This window comes from Trachinotus anak, unplaced genomic scaffold (genome assembly GCF_046630095.1).
Source record: "Trachinotus anak isolate AG129_WGS33_773 ecotype Australia unplaced genomic scaffold, CSIRO_AGI_Tana_v1 ptg000004l, whole genome shotgun sequence".
Taxonomy (NCBI): domain Eukaryota; kingdom Metazoa; phylum Chordata; class Actinopteri; order Carangiformes; family Carangidae; genus Trachinotus; species Trachinotus anak.
In genome coordinates this window covers 5,462,751-5,476,442 of record NW_027273855.1, presented here as the reverse complement: position 1 = coordinate 5,476,442, position 13,692 = coordinate 5,462,751, and the positions used below count along the sequence as shown (strand labels likewise).

The window sequence follows — 13,692 nt, the reverse complement described above, 5'->3', positions numbered from 1 at the left end:
GTCCCCTTTGGGGGTCTCTCATCACTCAGTTCTTCCAGCAGCTGTTGTCTCTTGTCATGAATGAGGATTGTTAAATGTCAATGTATCACAAAGGTTGAAAATGAAGAAGGAGTGTAAATACACAAGCAGTAAAAGAGCATTTATGAGGAGGAGAAACTGAGAAACTGATGCATTTTCATTTTAATTAGTCTCTGTGTTTTTAGATAAGGGAACCAGGCAGGTTTGTAGTAAGAAAAAAAAAAAAGTACTGGGATCTAAGACCGGAATGACAGGACTGGCAAGTCATTTTAACTGTTTCATATAAAAGCAGAACAATCAATAAACAGGAAAAAAAATCCAAACTGGGCTCATTACTAGGGCCTGTGTCATGTCTGGTACTACAATGGAATGTTTCAGCCGTCTTCAAAGGAGGACAGTTGTACAGAATATCTGACCGCAACAATAATCTCCTCTCACGTCCCATACTTCTCATATTATTTTTCCACAGGACGACACTCATTAAGATGCATACTGATTTATTTTCTTTATTGTCATCAAAGCAGCCCCCACTCGTGTGAGGGAGGAGGGGGGCTGGTTCTGTGTATAGTGATGCTAATCACATCCACCAGAACCTAACAAAGAAGAACACACGCACGCACGCACACACACACACACACACGCACACACACACCTCTAAACAAACTGGAGGATATTTTAGATGCCAGTATGTCAGTTCAATTACCCCACACACACACACACGCACACACACACCTCTAAACAAACTGGAGGATATTTTAGATGCCAGTATGTCAGTTCAATTACCCCACACACACACACACACACACACACACACACACACACACACACACACACACAGAATGCATATTATCCTGTGTAAACAGGTATCTAAATGAAAGACTGACACATATCCACATAAATGTGCTCAACATTTTTCTCCATTGTGTGCATCCATCCATATTAAGCCAGTGTTTCCCCATCCTCTGCCATATTTAGTGTGTTGGCTTCAGTGAAACACATTTACCTTCTCTTTATTATGATCATCAGTATTTTCTCCAAAGGAAACAAAAACCACAACAGACTGTGTAAGCATGCATATATGTGAGTGAGCGTGGAAATGTACGTGTCTGTGTGTGAGTGTGTGCGTGTATGTTGCAGCTCACCACCAGAGACTTGGCCAAGATGTTTTCAATGAGTTTGAAGTCGTTGCGTTGGAGCTGCTTGCTCTTGGTGCTGGTTCCCTCTGTCTCCTCATCCGCATAGAAACGGAAGAACTGGGACTCATCTTTGAACTCACTCTTTTCCAAAACTGAAGAGAAAAAAAAAACAGAGCATGTAATCAGCAGGTCACTACAGACAGTAATAAAGAGACAAATAGCAATGGGTCAGATCTTGGTCTTTCTGTTTTAAGTGAAAAAAGAAAAAGTGAACTGATGCTACAGAAAGGTATTTATCATCATGTCCATTTGTCCATTAGTTCTCCAAAGTTTGCTCTTCTCTTGTTTGAGGCTGAACCTCGTAAATGTCACGTGTGTTACACGACAGCACATGCACTGTTTGCAGGTCATTTGAAACTTCAAAAGACCTGTGGAGATGCACTCGTTTGTCAGGCAGAATCAAAAGAAGCCGCCACTTAATGTGGGGACATCTTTACACAAACACAGCTAACGGTTAATTAGCTCATTAGCTAATGATGGAGCAGAAACATCTGGACCACATCTGGGGCGTAGCCAGCACAGGCCAGGGCTAGGAGGACTCCCCGGAGAACACAAGAAACAGTCTGTTTTGTGTGTCTGTGTGTGTTTGTAAATCCCACTGTTGAGCTGAGCCTCACTCCAACACATGGGGCACTTCAAACAGGTGAGGAGCACATTATGGATGCTTCTCTAGTCACAGCATTTTTGGAGCCTGAACCAAAATGCACTACAATAACCCCGCCACACTGAAATCAGCCGCTCGACAACTGTTTCCTTGAGTGAAAGGTCGTGGCCACTTAATCCTTCACTGTGTTGCTTTCTTTGGAACATTAAATTAAAGGAGGTAGTGAACATACTGTTCTTTCACAATAATTTTCCATTCATGATGGCTAAGGCTTTTCATTTGTGTCAAGTTGAAGCACACGAATCAGACACCACTGGAACAGGTGCAACACAAGTATAAAATGACAGGACATGCAGCACTGTACTGTAAGCGCTTTAACAGCTGGCACTGACATCGCCTCACCCTCAGCTTTTTGATCTTCACATTTGGGTTTCAGCCACGATGTGGGTGAGGGATTTCATTGTGTTGAAGAGAATTAAGAAAACATCCATCCTGTTTGTGTCACGGGGGAGTTGCCATTGCTGACGTGAAGCCTGAAGCTCACACACACATTCACAGATCTCATCACAGACCGCCAACCAAGGATATTTCCTAATCTTACAAGTGTGTGTGTGTGTGTGTCTGTGTGTGTGTGTGTGTAGGTGTATTATTCTGCAAAGCCACTGTAAAACTGGGGCTTGTATAGGCAACGCAGAGAGCCAAAGGTGCCCAGCTGCTCAGAGACTCTGAGAGCATCTGGCACCCTCAGATGAACAAAAAGCTTTAACAAACTGATTTATACGCACATGCCACACCCACTCACACTGGCGCCATGCCAACTCAAACGCAAGTTATTTCCTCTGATTCACAGAGGCTGTGGCCATATAATGCCTTAAACCACCGATTCAACTAGAGGGTGTGTTATACCGGAAACTCAGTCATACCCTAATAACACACACACACACACACACACACACACACACACACACACACACACACACACACACACACACACACACACACTCTTCAATCATGATTTAAATGTTAAGACCAGCTGACAATATCCAAGGGTGACGAAAGACTCATTCTGTTGGACATTTATTCACAGGAACAGAGGCGCAATGACAGCATTTTTAACTAGAAATGCATATTGTGAAATGTGACAGGGAAACTGAACATTTCCCACATGAGATATTTTGTCCCAGACAGAATCATGGGATGTTCTTTATTTTTGCTTGTTTAGTATTGATTTACCCGTTAGTGCTGTAAATAAGGGTGAAAGGGAAATTTGTTTTTAAAAAAAAAAATCATTACTACTACTGGTAGTTTATATCTAATGTTGTCAAATGGATAATGACATATTGAAATGTATTGCTGTATCTGGTGCGGCGCTCTGTACACTGAGTTGCCTGAAGGGCAAAATGCAACAGATGTTCATGACAGACATGTAGATGAATGATATAAGCAGGTAAGGACAGATGAAAGGCCTTTTAACTGTGTTATCTGTTAACAGTGATCCTCCCACCAGTGAGAGGCCAGACAGGAAAAGACAGGGAAAGAAGAGTTCAAGAGGAACCAGGTGAGGAGCAGCAGATGTGCTGACTAAGGACTAACGAGAGGGACTTGAGGAGAGGTGAGGTGTACAGACAGGCTGGGGGAGAGAGAGGCTGTGACCCTGGAGAAGGGCAGAGAGGAGGGAGAGATGAGAGAGAACAGGTGACACCTTCCAACAGATGGTAGTAGGAGGAAGGGGTATGTATGAGTGTAAATGAAAAGTGAAGGGAAAGCCACTCTGAGACTGCCTAGGAGTTTAAATAGTGTATAATTCAACCTTGATACTGTGTCCGTTCTGCTAAATCACAAGACATGTCAATAAGAAGCCAGATCTGTGACCTAGTGTAATCTATTGTAATGTATTTCCCTACTAGCAGGATTACATGGTAGTTGTCAAAGTACCCAGGATCTTTCAGGAGGATCCAAACTATTCCAACTAAAAATTAAAAATAGATATAATTTAACTGTCTACAAAGTTCAGAGAAAGTGTATTAATGACTACCTTTAGGTTTCAGTCATTTCCATACCTCACAGGCATTGTACACAGGTACTTCTTTTATATTCCAGCACTAACTAGATCTTTTAAATGGCTCCAACTTTACACATAACTTGGTCTACGGAGATGACCAGTTCAATTTTAGGCCTTAACCAGTCGTCACGGTTCAGTGGATTGACGCAGACAGGCATGTAGCAAAGCCAAACGGCTCCGGTCATGGTACACTGCTAATGCTGTTTACGTTCAACATACTGGGCTCTGCAGGTGTTGCAAAGGAGAACACTGCAAATAATTTGAGACAGACAAAAGACACCACCACACCATGCATTTGTAATGAAAAGCGCAAGTCAGTTAAAAGAAGTGTCATCAAACTAAACTGAAAAAAAAAAAAATCCTCAGCTGTGTGTGTTCATCCATCCCTTATCTGTGCATGTGTGAGGGAGAATTAAACTGACCGTGGTGCATGAAGCCATTGTTGCAGAGCCCCACACCCAGCGTCACGGCGTCCTCTCGGGTCGAGCAGTCTCCCTGGGAAACCAAATCAATGACGCACACAGTCAGTCAGTCACAATGCCTGTTTACACCTTCTCATGCACAGCACTACAGCACGACTGGCCTGAGTGTGAAGATGGTGATTTGTGAGCCAGCACGTGTCAGTAAATGTGTGTGTGATTAAAGACAATGAGAGATTAGGAGACATGCTCAAAACTATCTGAGTGAATGTTAAATGCAAATGGGAGCTAGTGTGTTATTTTAATAAACAGACTATGAGCTTTCCCTTAATTAGATCTTAAAAAAAGGAAGAAAGTGCTACTGAAAATATGATAATGCATATTTATCTTTTTAATAAGCGACATTTTTTAATAACCAGAAAAGTACAATTTAAAAACTCAATAGCTGTAATAATTCATTACTTAAAGGTCTCATATTTAACACTTTTCCTGTTCCTAGTTTGCTGTTTCCTGGACCTTTAATGGCACATTGCACTTTCACTACTTTTCCTGTTGGTTTCAAAAAAGAAACAATATCTTAACCCGAATTTTGGAAATTGTGAAAACTGTTATCTACATTTCTACATTCTTTGCTATTTTTGGAGGAAACCCAAATTTGTATTTGCAACAGCCTTTGGCTGTGCTTTCAAAAGTCACTGAATGGTGACAAATGTCCAAAATATTTTGTGCAAAAAAACCCATAGCACTGTTTCTTCTGCATCCATGTAACAATAATTGGATACATTTTTGAGCGGCTGGTTTGATTTGCATTGGAAAATGCACTTCAGAAAAAGGAAAATAATGACATAGTGTATGTTACCAATTACAGTAATGACGGTTATTAAGATTTGATAAACACTTTCAGCATTGTGTAGTATTCTGTGTCACTTGGATTAAGTACAATAGACACTGATTTTACCTGGGACAGTAGCCAGTCCACCAGTTTGCTGGCAGGCACCACAGATTTAAAGGTCTTCAAGTGGTGGTCTCTGTCTCTGAAGGAGCAAAAAAAGTTTCACAGAATTTATTTTCATGTTACAATGCAGCACAAAAAATGTGTAATGTGTGTAAGTGTTTAATAGACAACAAAACCTCCAACAGCATCAACACCCAACACTATCTGTTATGTTCCATTTCTTGAGTAACAGAAAAAGATAACATTGTCTCTACTCAGAGAAAACAATAAACATCCATATCATAATTCTTATGGTGTAAAGTACATGACTGTGGTTCTACAGTTTTCTAAATCCTGCCAGAACAACAACACTTCACATTCACCTTTTAATTTCAGCCTTTGTGAGATTACACAAACATCCACAGTAGATCAGTGAGCTCGACATGTAAACATGCAAAACAGGAAACGCTACAGAGGATGTGTGGTTGGCTGTGTGACTCAGTGGGTGTATCACATGTGATAAAAATGAACAGTATCTTCTATTTGATTTAACACCTTGACATTGTGAGTAAGTCACGGGCTGTATCTGAACCGCCCGGATTGTTAACTGCCACGTTCAGAACAAAAGCCAAAAGCCAAACACAATACATGATAAGTTCAGATGTGGACAAGATGTGCACTGACTGATACCACAGACAATGCCCTAAAGCAACGAGAAACGTGAGCTACTTCCAGACCTCACTGGCTGATCAGTTTTGGTTTTTTTTTGGTTTTTTATCAGTAATGACATCATCCTCCCAGAACAATACATCCGTGGCATTATCAAGATTGATTCGATTGAGTTTATATCCATTTTATCATATGTTATGATATGTTATTCTTATTAACTGCACTTTAATGCTATGAAACCGGCAGCACTTTGTCACTCAGCAGAGTTTAATAAAGCCATGGCACAGTTTATTATTATTTATGATTCATAAAATGCAGCACATCCATCACTCAAACATTATAATTAATGGTTGCAACTTACAATGCCAATTTAGTGATGGATTAAAAAAGCCAGGCCATATTACATAATAACTGGCTGGTAGGCAGAGGGATTGCCTTTGTATGTTAATAGGATTTGTCCCCAGACCAAAAAGCTCTTTGTTTGCACCAATGGCAACCCAGGCACTTCAATCAGCGGGTGAGTGATGGAGGGACAGATAGAAATGTGAAGGGGGAAGAGTACGTAGGGAGGGGCTATGGCGAATGGAGAATGTGTATTTGTGTGTGTGTGTGTGTGTGTGTGTGTGCATTTGAGGGGGTGTCAGAGGGAGATGATGTGTGCTTCCTGTGCCTCAGCATGTTCCTTCCGATGGAAAACTTTTTTGTAAAGTGAAATCATTCTTCCACTTGACTGAATTTGGTTACAGCATTGCAATGTAGATTACTTCTAGGTGAAGATGACACAGATTCAACTCTAAGTTTTAGGTCCTGTTTTAAAAAAAAAAAAATCTGTACTAGAATTATAGTTATAGAGTCAGTTAAAAGAACAATTAAGGACTGATGGAGTGCTGCATTGTGTGTTAACATAAAGGGGGTCTAACATTCAGGGGATGATGTGTGTAGACAGTAGTATTTATATACAGTATTTCTGTAAGTGTTTTGCATATGCAAGCAAGAAAGTGAGGAAGTGCTTGTGTGTATAAAAAGAGAAATAGAAAGTGACTGGTGAGGTTGAAATGGCTGCAGTCATTTTTTGGACTCACACAAGAAATGAAATTAAAAATAAACATATTCAACTCAACAACTACACTGTAAAGACTCAGAAACAAATGCTCACAGTAAGTGTTAATCCTTTAAGAGCCACCTCAGATAAACCTCCACCCATAAAAACCAGTCATCCTCAAGCTGATCTGAATCTCGATCACATGAACCTACAGCAGCTCGTACCTGGCTCAGTGTCCGAGTTGGAGAGCAAAGAGGTTTGTCGGCTGCCATTACTGGCAGTGATACTGTTTGTTCAGTCATTACAGAAAAGGTGATGTGGTCCAAATCTGAACCCTTCTTGAATATGCATTCATGCACCTGTAGGGCAGGAACATTAGCATATGAGGGCAGGGGGAGGAGAGGAGGGAGGGGGGGAGGGGAGAGAAGGGCAGGTACTTACTTGATAACTGGTGTGTGGAGGCTGTGAAGGCGGCAGTACAGCCTGACGCCCTAGAAGAGAAGAAACACTGAGCCGCTGAGTCACAGAGCATACACACCTTAGCTAAACAAGTACAAGCATGGCTCCAGGACAAGAGATTTCACTGCTGAGTAAAACTGTTTCCCTCAGGCTATCATTTTAGGACAAAAACGTCAAAACCACTGTCTCTAAATGGGTCTAAGAGCAGACATAGACCAACATAACCACCTCAATTACTTTTAACCTTTATGTCACTGTTTTGGAATGAAGTTTCTGATTGAATTTTCTATGCCTCCTGGAACTGTACTTGAATATTTGCATCAACCATTACACCATGTATATGTTTTGTATATGTATATGTTGTTGTATGTTGTAAAGTTGTTTTTTAAAGGTCTTTAAATACTATATTTCTGACTATTTCAAAGAGTAATTGACATGACTCACTATATGACACATGTATGCAGTTCAACACAGTTTGTGCAGACATATTCACAGCATATTACATATGATGCATATTTATAGCTCAAACAAATGACTATTACCATTCTTATCAACCCCAGTGAAGAATTACAGTTACCTTAGACATGATATCCTCCATCTCACTGCGGGCCTTGTAGGTGCCGTCATCATAGCGGAAGCGGTACAACACCTGCTCGTTCTTGAACTGGTGCTTATCTGACACTGAAATATCAACCAGAGGGAGAACATGTCACCTCAGCTGGGCTACAGTTTGAGTACTGGGTGATTTGGGGTCAATAATCCAGCAAGCTTCAGTCAGGTTTTTTTTCATCTCTCCATGTTCCCGTAAAGCTCAGTGCTCAGTTGAGAGGAAGGAGTGGTCCGTCAACAAAAAAAAAAAAAAAAGATTTCTGAATAGACTCAATATTTGTTATAATACTCATGTATCTGAGGAAATGTGAGAGGAAGCTCAGGCTTGTCTGCAAACATACAAGGTTCATATTGTTTAAGTGGAGCTTTAGGTTTTTAATGTTTTCTGTTGCCAATTGTTTAACGTTTTATGTCCTGAGGGTATTGGGGTAAGTAGAGAAAAGAGGCAAGATGAAAACTTTTGGGGTAAACACTGCAGTTGTAAATTCATGTTTGTGTTGGGAAAGGTCTTGACATTCAAGTACTTAACATAGCAGACAGCTGCCAATTCTCATGAAGTCTCCAACTAGCATTCATAAACCCAGAAACATCCAAAATAAGTTCTTACTTACAACCACACCAACACAGAAAAACTAAAATGACTAATACATAAACAAACACATGCCTGCTGGAGAAACGAACAGTGAGATCTGCCAAACAGAGGCAGTTTGGTTCCACCACAACAAGTTGGCATGGGCTCAAACAAGCTGCTGGTCTCAGTCTAGACTTAAAATGCCCTCATAAAACCAGAAGAATGCGCCACAGAATCAGCCATTGTAAATTGTCAAATGTGGAATTTAAAGTACATGAGAATGACGGGAATGAGACAGATGTCAAAACTGCAAACATTCAAGTGTGAACTGGTGTGTTTTAGTGGTTAAAGCGTGAACAGCTATTTGGATAAAGTTTGCGTTTTGTACTATAAAATGCATGTGAGTGTCTCTCCTCTTCACAACACTAATGCACAACCCAGTAGTGGTAGAAGGACAGCTTCAATTTGCCTCTCTGTCACATTAGCCCTCTGCGCCTGACTGACTGTTGATACCTACACTTTGCCTGCGGGGTACAAGCCTCTCCAGTTTGACCACAAAGCCTCATTGCTATCCCACAGAGCCCTGCATGTCATCTTTGTATCTCTCTGTGGCTGTGGGCTACTGTGAGGGAGGATTCAGGGGATTTTCCACAGGTATTAAGGCATATGAACGTCAGGTCTCAGCAAATTTCCCAGGAAGGGAGGTGGGTATAAATCGTGACAGTGGTTTGCATTAGCTATGTACAAAAGCCTCTTCAGCAACACTCTGGACAACTGTGTTCATACATTATTTACAGCTGTTTGTGTACGTGTGTGTCTGACATTACTCAATCTATAATTCAGGTTAGTGGAACTGTGAATGTCACGCTCCAGACAAAAACAGTGTAGGGGAAAATAATGTGAAACGAATTTCAAGAATTTTTATTACCAGACAATGACTTTGGATCGCGGTTGTTTCTGCTGTAAAACGTGAGCTGAAAGTGATGGATGCATTCATAACGTGAATGAGTGAGTCAAACGATTATGGAAGGAGAATGTGAATCAGAGAAACTGAGAGTACGTAAACAACAAGCTGAGAAACGGAGGATGAGATGACAAAGCAAAGAGGGTATACAGAAAGAGAATTAAAATGTGAGTAAAAATCGTAAAAGAATAGAAGATGACAGAGGTTTAAGAGACAGTGGAAGAAAGAGAAAAACAGAAATAAAAAGTTTTGTTTTGTCTCACCATGGTGTATGATGCCGTTTTCCAGTAAGGCTTGTCCCAGGTTGACCCCTTCATCAGGTTTACTGATCTCTCCACTCTCTATCAGCCATGACACAAACTCACTGAGGACACAAGACAAAGAAGCTTATGATGAGCTCAGGTTTCTTAAACTGATAACCTGTTCACTGTTTTGATTTTCAAATTGTCTCCATCGCTGCTACAGGCCTCCTCACTATGCTGTTTTGGAATTTCACATCAGTCACCTGGCAGACATGAAGTGTGGGCGCCACTATGCCACTATGTTTTTTTTTTGTTTTTTTTTTTTGGATTTTTTTTATTGATAAAGTTGGCATTTCTGAAAGTAGACCTCTTTTCTTTCATATTCCTCTTTCAAGGAAAACAAACTCTCTTAACGTGAAATGAGCTCATAAACACAACATTTTCAACCTTCAAAATTAAAATCCTCTGCCAATCAAATAATTTGTACCTCCAATGTATAAAAGCAATGTAGGAAAACAAGGAATTATTCATATATCATGCTTTTTGAATTTCAGGTGGATTCCCGCACCTAAAAACATTAGAAGGCACCAGACTAAAGCCAGATAAAGGAAGTGATACCAGCTAAAAAGATCAACATATGGTGACAAAACATACTTTTATTCAATGAAACATAAAGCTTTGATAAAAACAAAAGCAAATAACCCTTTTCGGAAATATTTTTCAGATTCGTTTTCTTTACTTAATTTCATTGTCCTAGTCAAGTGGTGACCCATCTACTCTTCCACTCAAATGAATGGAAATGTGCATCCAAACCTTTGACTGGTTCAGTAGAATTACAGTATATCTGTGACACTGTGGTTTAGTTAGTTGAGTTTTATCCACTCCACCAAGTGGTTTCCCATGTGCAAAGGTTATTATGGATTCAATCTTTAATAGGTTGTCAAAATGTACAGTACATGTCGGAGTCCACCACTGAGGAAAAGCAAGGTTCAGTTATCTGCTCTATCAATGCAGCAGCACCTCTAACCAAAGACTACACTACACATGCTCCGGCTTCCCTCAGTCGATGCAGTTGAACTGTTTTACGCTCATTTTTGTTGGATTCTGTTGTGAAAGCCAAAGCAAGAGTAGAGGAGGTGTTGACTGTAAGAAACAGCTGATGTAAAGAAGAACAACAGTGGAAATGATGACTGAGTAAATGATTTTTAACCTAATGTTTTCTTTGTACATGACAACCACTGTAACACACTGTAGCTAACTGGCAGAGCTAATGTGGGAATGCAAGTTTTTTTCACCAGACTATTCCTCACTGCAACAGCAGTAGGTATTGCTTGCTTGTTTGTACTGGGTCTCAATAATGCATGTAATGCATACAGTGTTAACATACACATAAACGCTATGTATGTCTTGTAAACAGAGCCCATTGCTTTCCCATGTGACACAGCCAGTGAAATACATCCATTCTGAAGCTGAGCTGGCCTTTATGTTCACTTGCGCAATGCAACATGTCGACAGTGTGACAAGACTCTTTCAGCACAAAGCTGTTTATTCTGTCAGTCTGAAAAGTAAAATGGCTACAGTTCTACTGAACCACTCTGACCACAGGGACACACACTGCATGTTCTGCAAATATGTGGAATTTATTCTTATCCTTTTTTTTTTTTGCTACAAATATCCCTCATACTTTGCTACATGTATCAACCATCCAAATTGAAGCACTTCAGCTGTGCTCACGTCTTTTCACACTCAGTATGAGCTGAACAAATGTTTGAAGGAGAAAATGACCTTCTCCCCTTCTTCGTCTTTCATGGTGCTGAATAAAATCATTTCCCTACATAATGATGAACGGTGAATTGGAGAGAGCTAGTGTGTATGTGTGTGTGTGTGTGTGTGTGTGTGTGTGTGTGAATTCTGAGACCAGCATGGCAATAATTTTGAAGCATGTGCGTGTGAGAAATCTGCCATTATGTGTGAATTTTCTTTCAGGCCGTCATGCAACTGATGTATGAGTGTGTGTGTCTGATCGCTTAGCATTCATAAATGTCATGCATATGACTGCAATGTGTGTATGATCATGCAGGACTGCAGACACCTTGAGCCATCTGCCACGAGTTGTTTTTATTTGCCTGGAAGCACAAAAGGAATATTTTACCATAATTAATAAGTATTTTTTCTATGACCTGCCTGGTGTGTGTATATATAACCTGTATGTGCTGTATGTGTTGTGTAAGTGTGTGGAGTGAGGTCATTAACTGTGGAAAATGCGTATTCATGCCTGAATTATTAGTGTATGTGTGAGTCTCTCTGTATGTTCATGTCAAAGCTGGTAACTGTTAATTGACACTGGCGGGGTACTTGAGTAAATGTGAGGGGATGCTGGGTGTGTGTGTGTGTGTGGGTGTGTGTGTGTGAGGGTGTTATGTAAGACTCAGTTTAATTCTGGAGCTGTTATGGAAATGAATATGATGAGCAGGAATAGTGTGTGTGTGTGTGTGTGTGTGTGTGTACGTGTGTGAAGGAGCCTTCAGCCACACGCAAGGAGAGTTAGAACACAAGGTTAATGGATTTGTGGGAATCAGCAAATGATTGGTTACATTTTTCTGTGGCTGAAATTCTTTGTTGATTACGCCACTTAACTTACAAGTGATTAAGTGATCATATATGGAAAAAGATGCAACATGGGTGCCACTGTACGTCATTCAAATTGCACCTTTTCAATTTAATTTCACCACAACAAATTTTTACTCACAAACACTAACTCTTTTGTTTTCTAAGATCTTCATGGAACTGCCTCACCACCACTCACCACTTTGTTCCAGCTCCATTTCCTTTGTGTATTGCATCAAGTATTTATACTGACTTTTTTATTGCACTTACTTTTGTCATGTTTACACCGTGAAAACACGACATGCTCAAAACCTCCTTGAGACGCAGCTAATGTACCATTGTTTTCCCACAGAAGGCTAGACAACATATTCAGAAACAAAAGCTAGTGGAACAGAGGCTAATCTAAACATTGTGCAGCTGAACTCTGATTCATCTCCGCCTAGCTTGACCTCTCCTCTCAGCACAAAAAGGTGAGGAAAAAACAATACAAGAAAATTAGGATGTGCTATGACATTACTTAAAATACCCATAATGATGCTAGACGAGCACTGGCACAACCAAAAAAGTAGCAATTATCCAATAAGATAATGTCAAGTGTGTTAATACGGGCCATTTTCTAATGTAGATGGCAGACAAATGATGGAATTATGTTATCAAGATAACAGGTTGCTATCAAACTGGCAGTCTCCGTTTAATGCAATGAGCACTCTGACTCTGCCTGAGGCTAATTTCATCAGTAAGACAAATGCAGAGCTAATGCAGGTTGCACTCATCGACAGGAAATGACTGAGTGATAAAGCGAGGAAAGTGGGTGATAGTAGAAAGTGGAAATGGATTGAGTGAAAGAGACAGACAAACTAGACCGACACCACGTGAACGAGGCAGAGGAAAGAGTCAGTGACATGTTGGCAAACACTGGAATTTGAACCATCTGCTACTGTTCTGGCACCAACTCTGAACTCTGACCTACAAGTGAATGAAGGAAGATAAAACATTAAATCCCTGTGAGGATGGTAATGACAAACTGTTCCTAATTGAGCAGGCGCTGACGGGGAGGATGAGTGCTGACACACACGCACGCACGCATGCACACACACACACACACATACACACACACACACACACAGCAATTCCTGGCAGATCTCAGGATCCAGACTATCTGGCGATATACATTAGACACAAAGAGGAAAACACCCAGACAAGGATGGTCCACACCTCCCATAACACCATTACATTTCTTCAGAAACCCACTAAATTCACTTCTTGGCAGTGGCTGATGTGAAAGTAGTCGACTAC

General features: G+C 40.6%; 1 protein-coding gene across 2 annotated transcripts in view; it reads right to left on the bottom strand.

Moving 5' to 3' along the window:
* Positions 1-13,692, bottom strand: part of prex1 (phosphatidylinositol-3,4,5-trisphosphate-dependent Rac exchange factor 1) — an 82,590-nt gene that overhangs the window by 29,594 nt on the left and 39,304 nt on the right. For both annotated transcript variants that reach the window (XM_071475446.1, XM_071475447.1), the window contains exons 11-16: positions 9,811-9,911; positions 7,981-8,084; positions 7,386-7,435; positions 5,258-5,333; positions 4,303-4,375; positions 1,161-1,306 (exon numbers count right to left, since the gene is read on the bottom strand). In XM_071475446.1, coding sequence (XP_071331547.1) covers positions 1,161-1,306; positions 4,303-4,375; positions 5,258-5,333; positions 7,386-7,435; positions 7,981-8,084; positions 9,811-9,911 — 550 coding nt within the window. The remainder of the gene's footprint in view (positions 1-1,160; positions 1,307-4,302; positions 4,376-5,257; positions 5,334-7,385; positions 7,436-7,980; positions 8,085-9,810; positions 9,912-13,692) is intronic.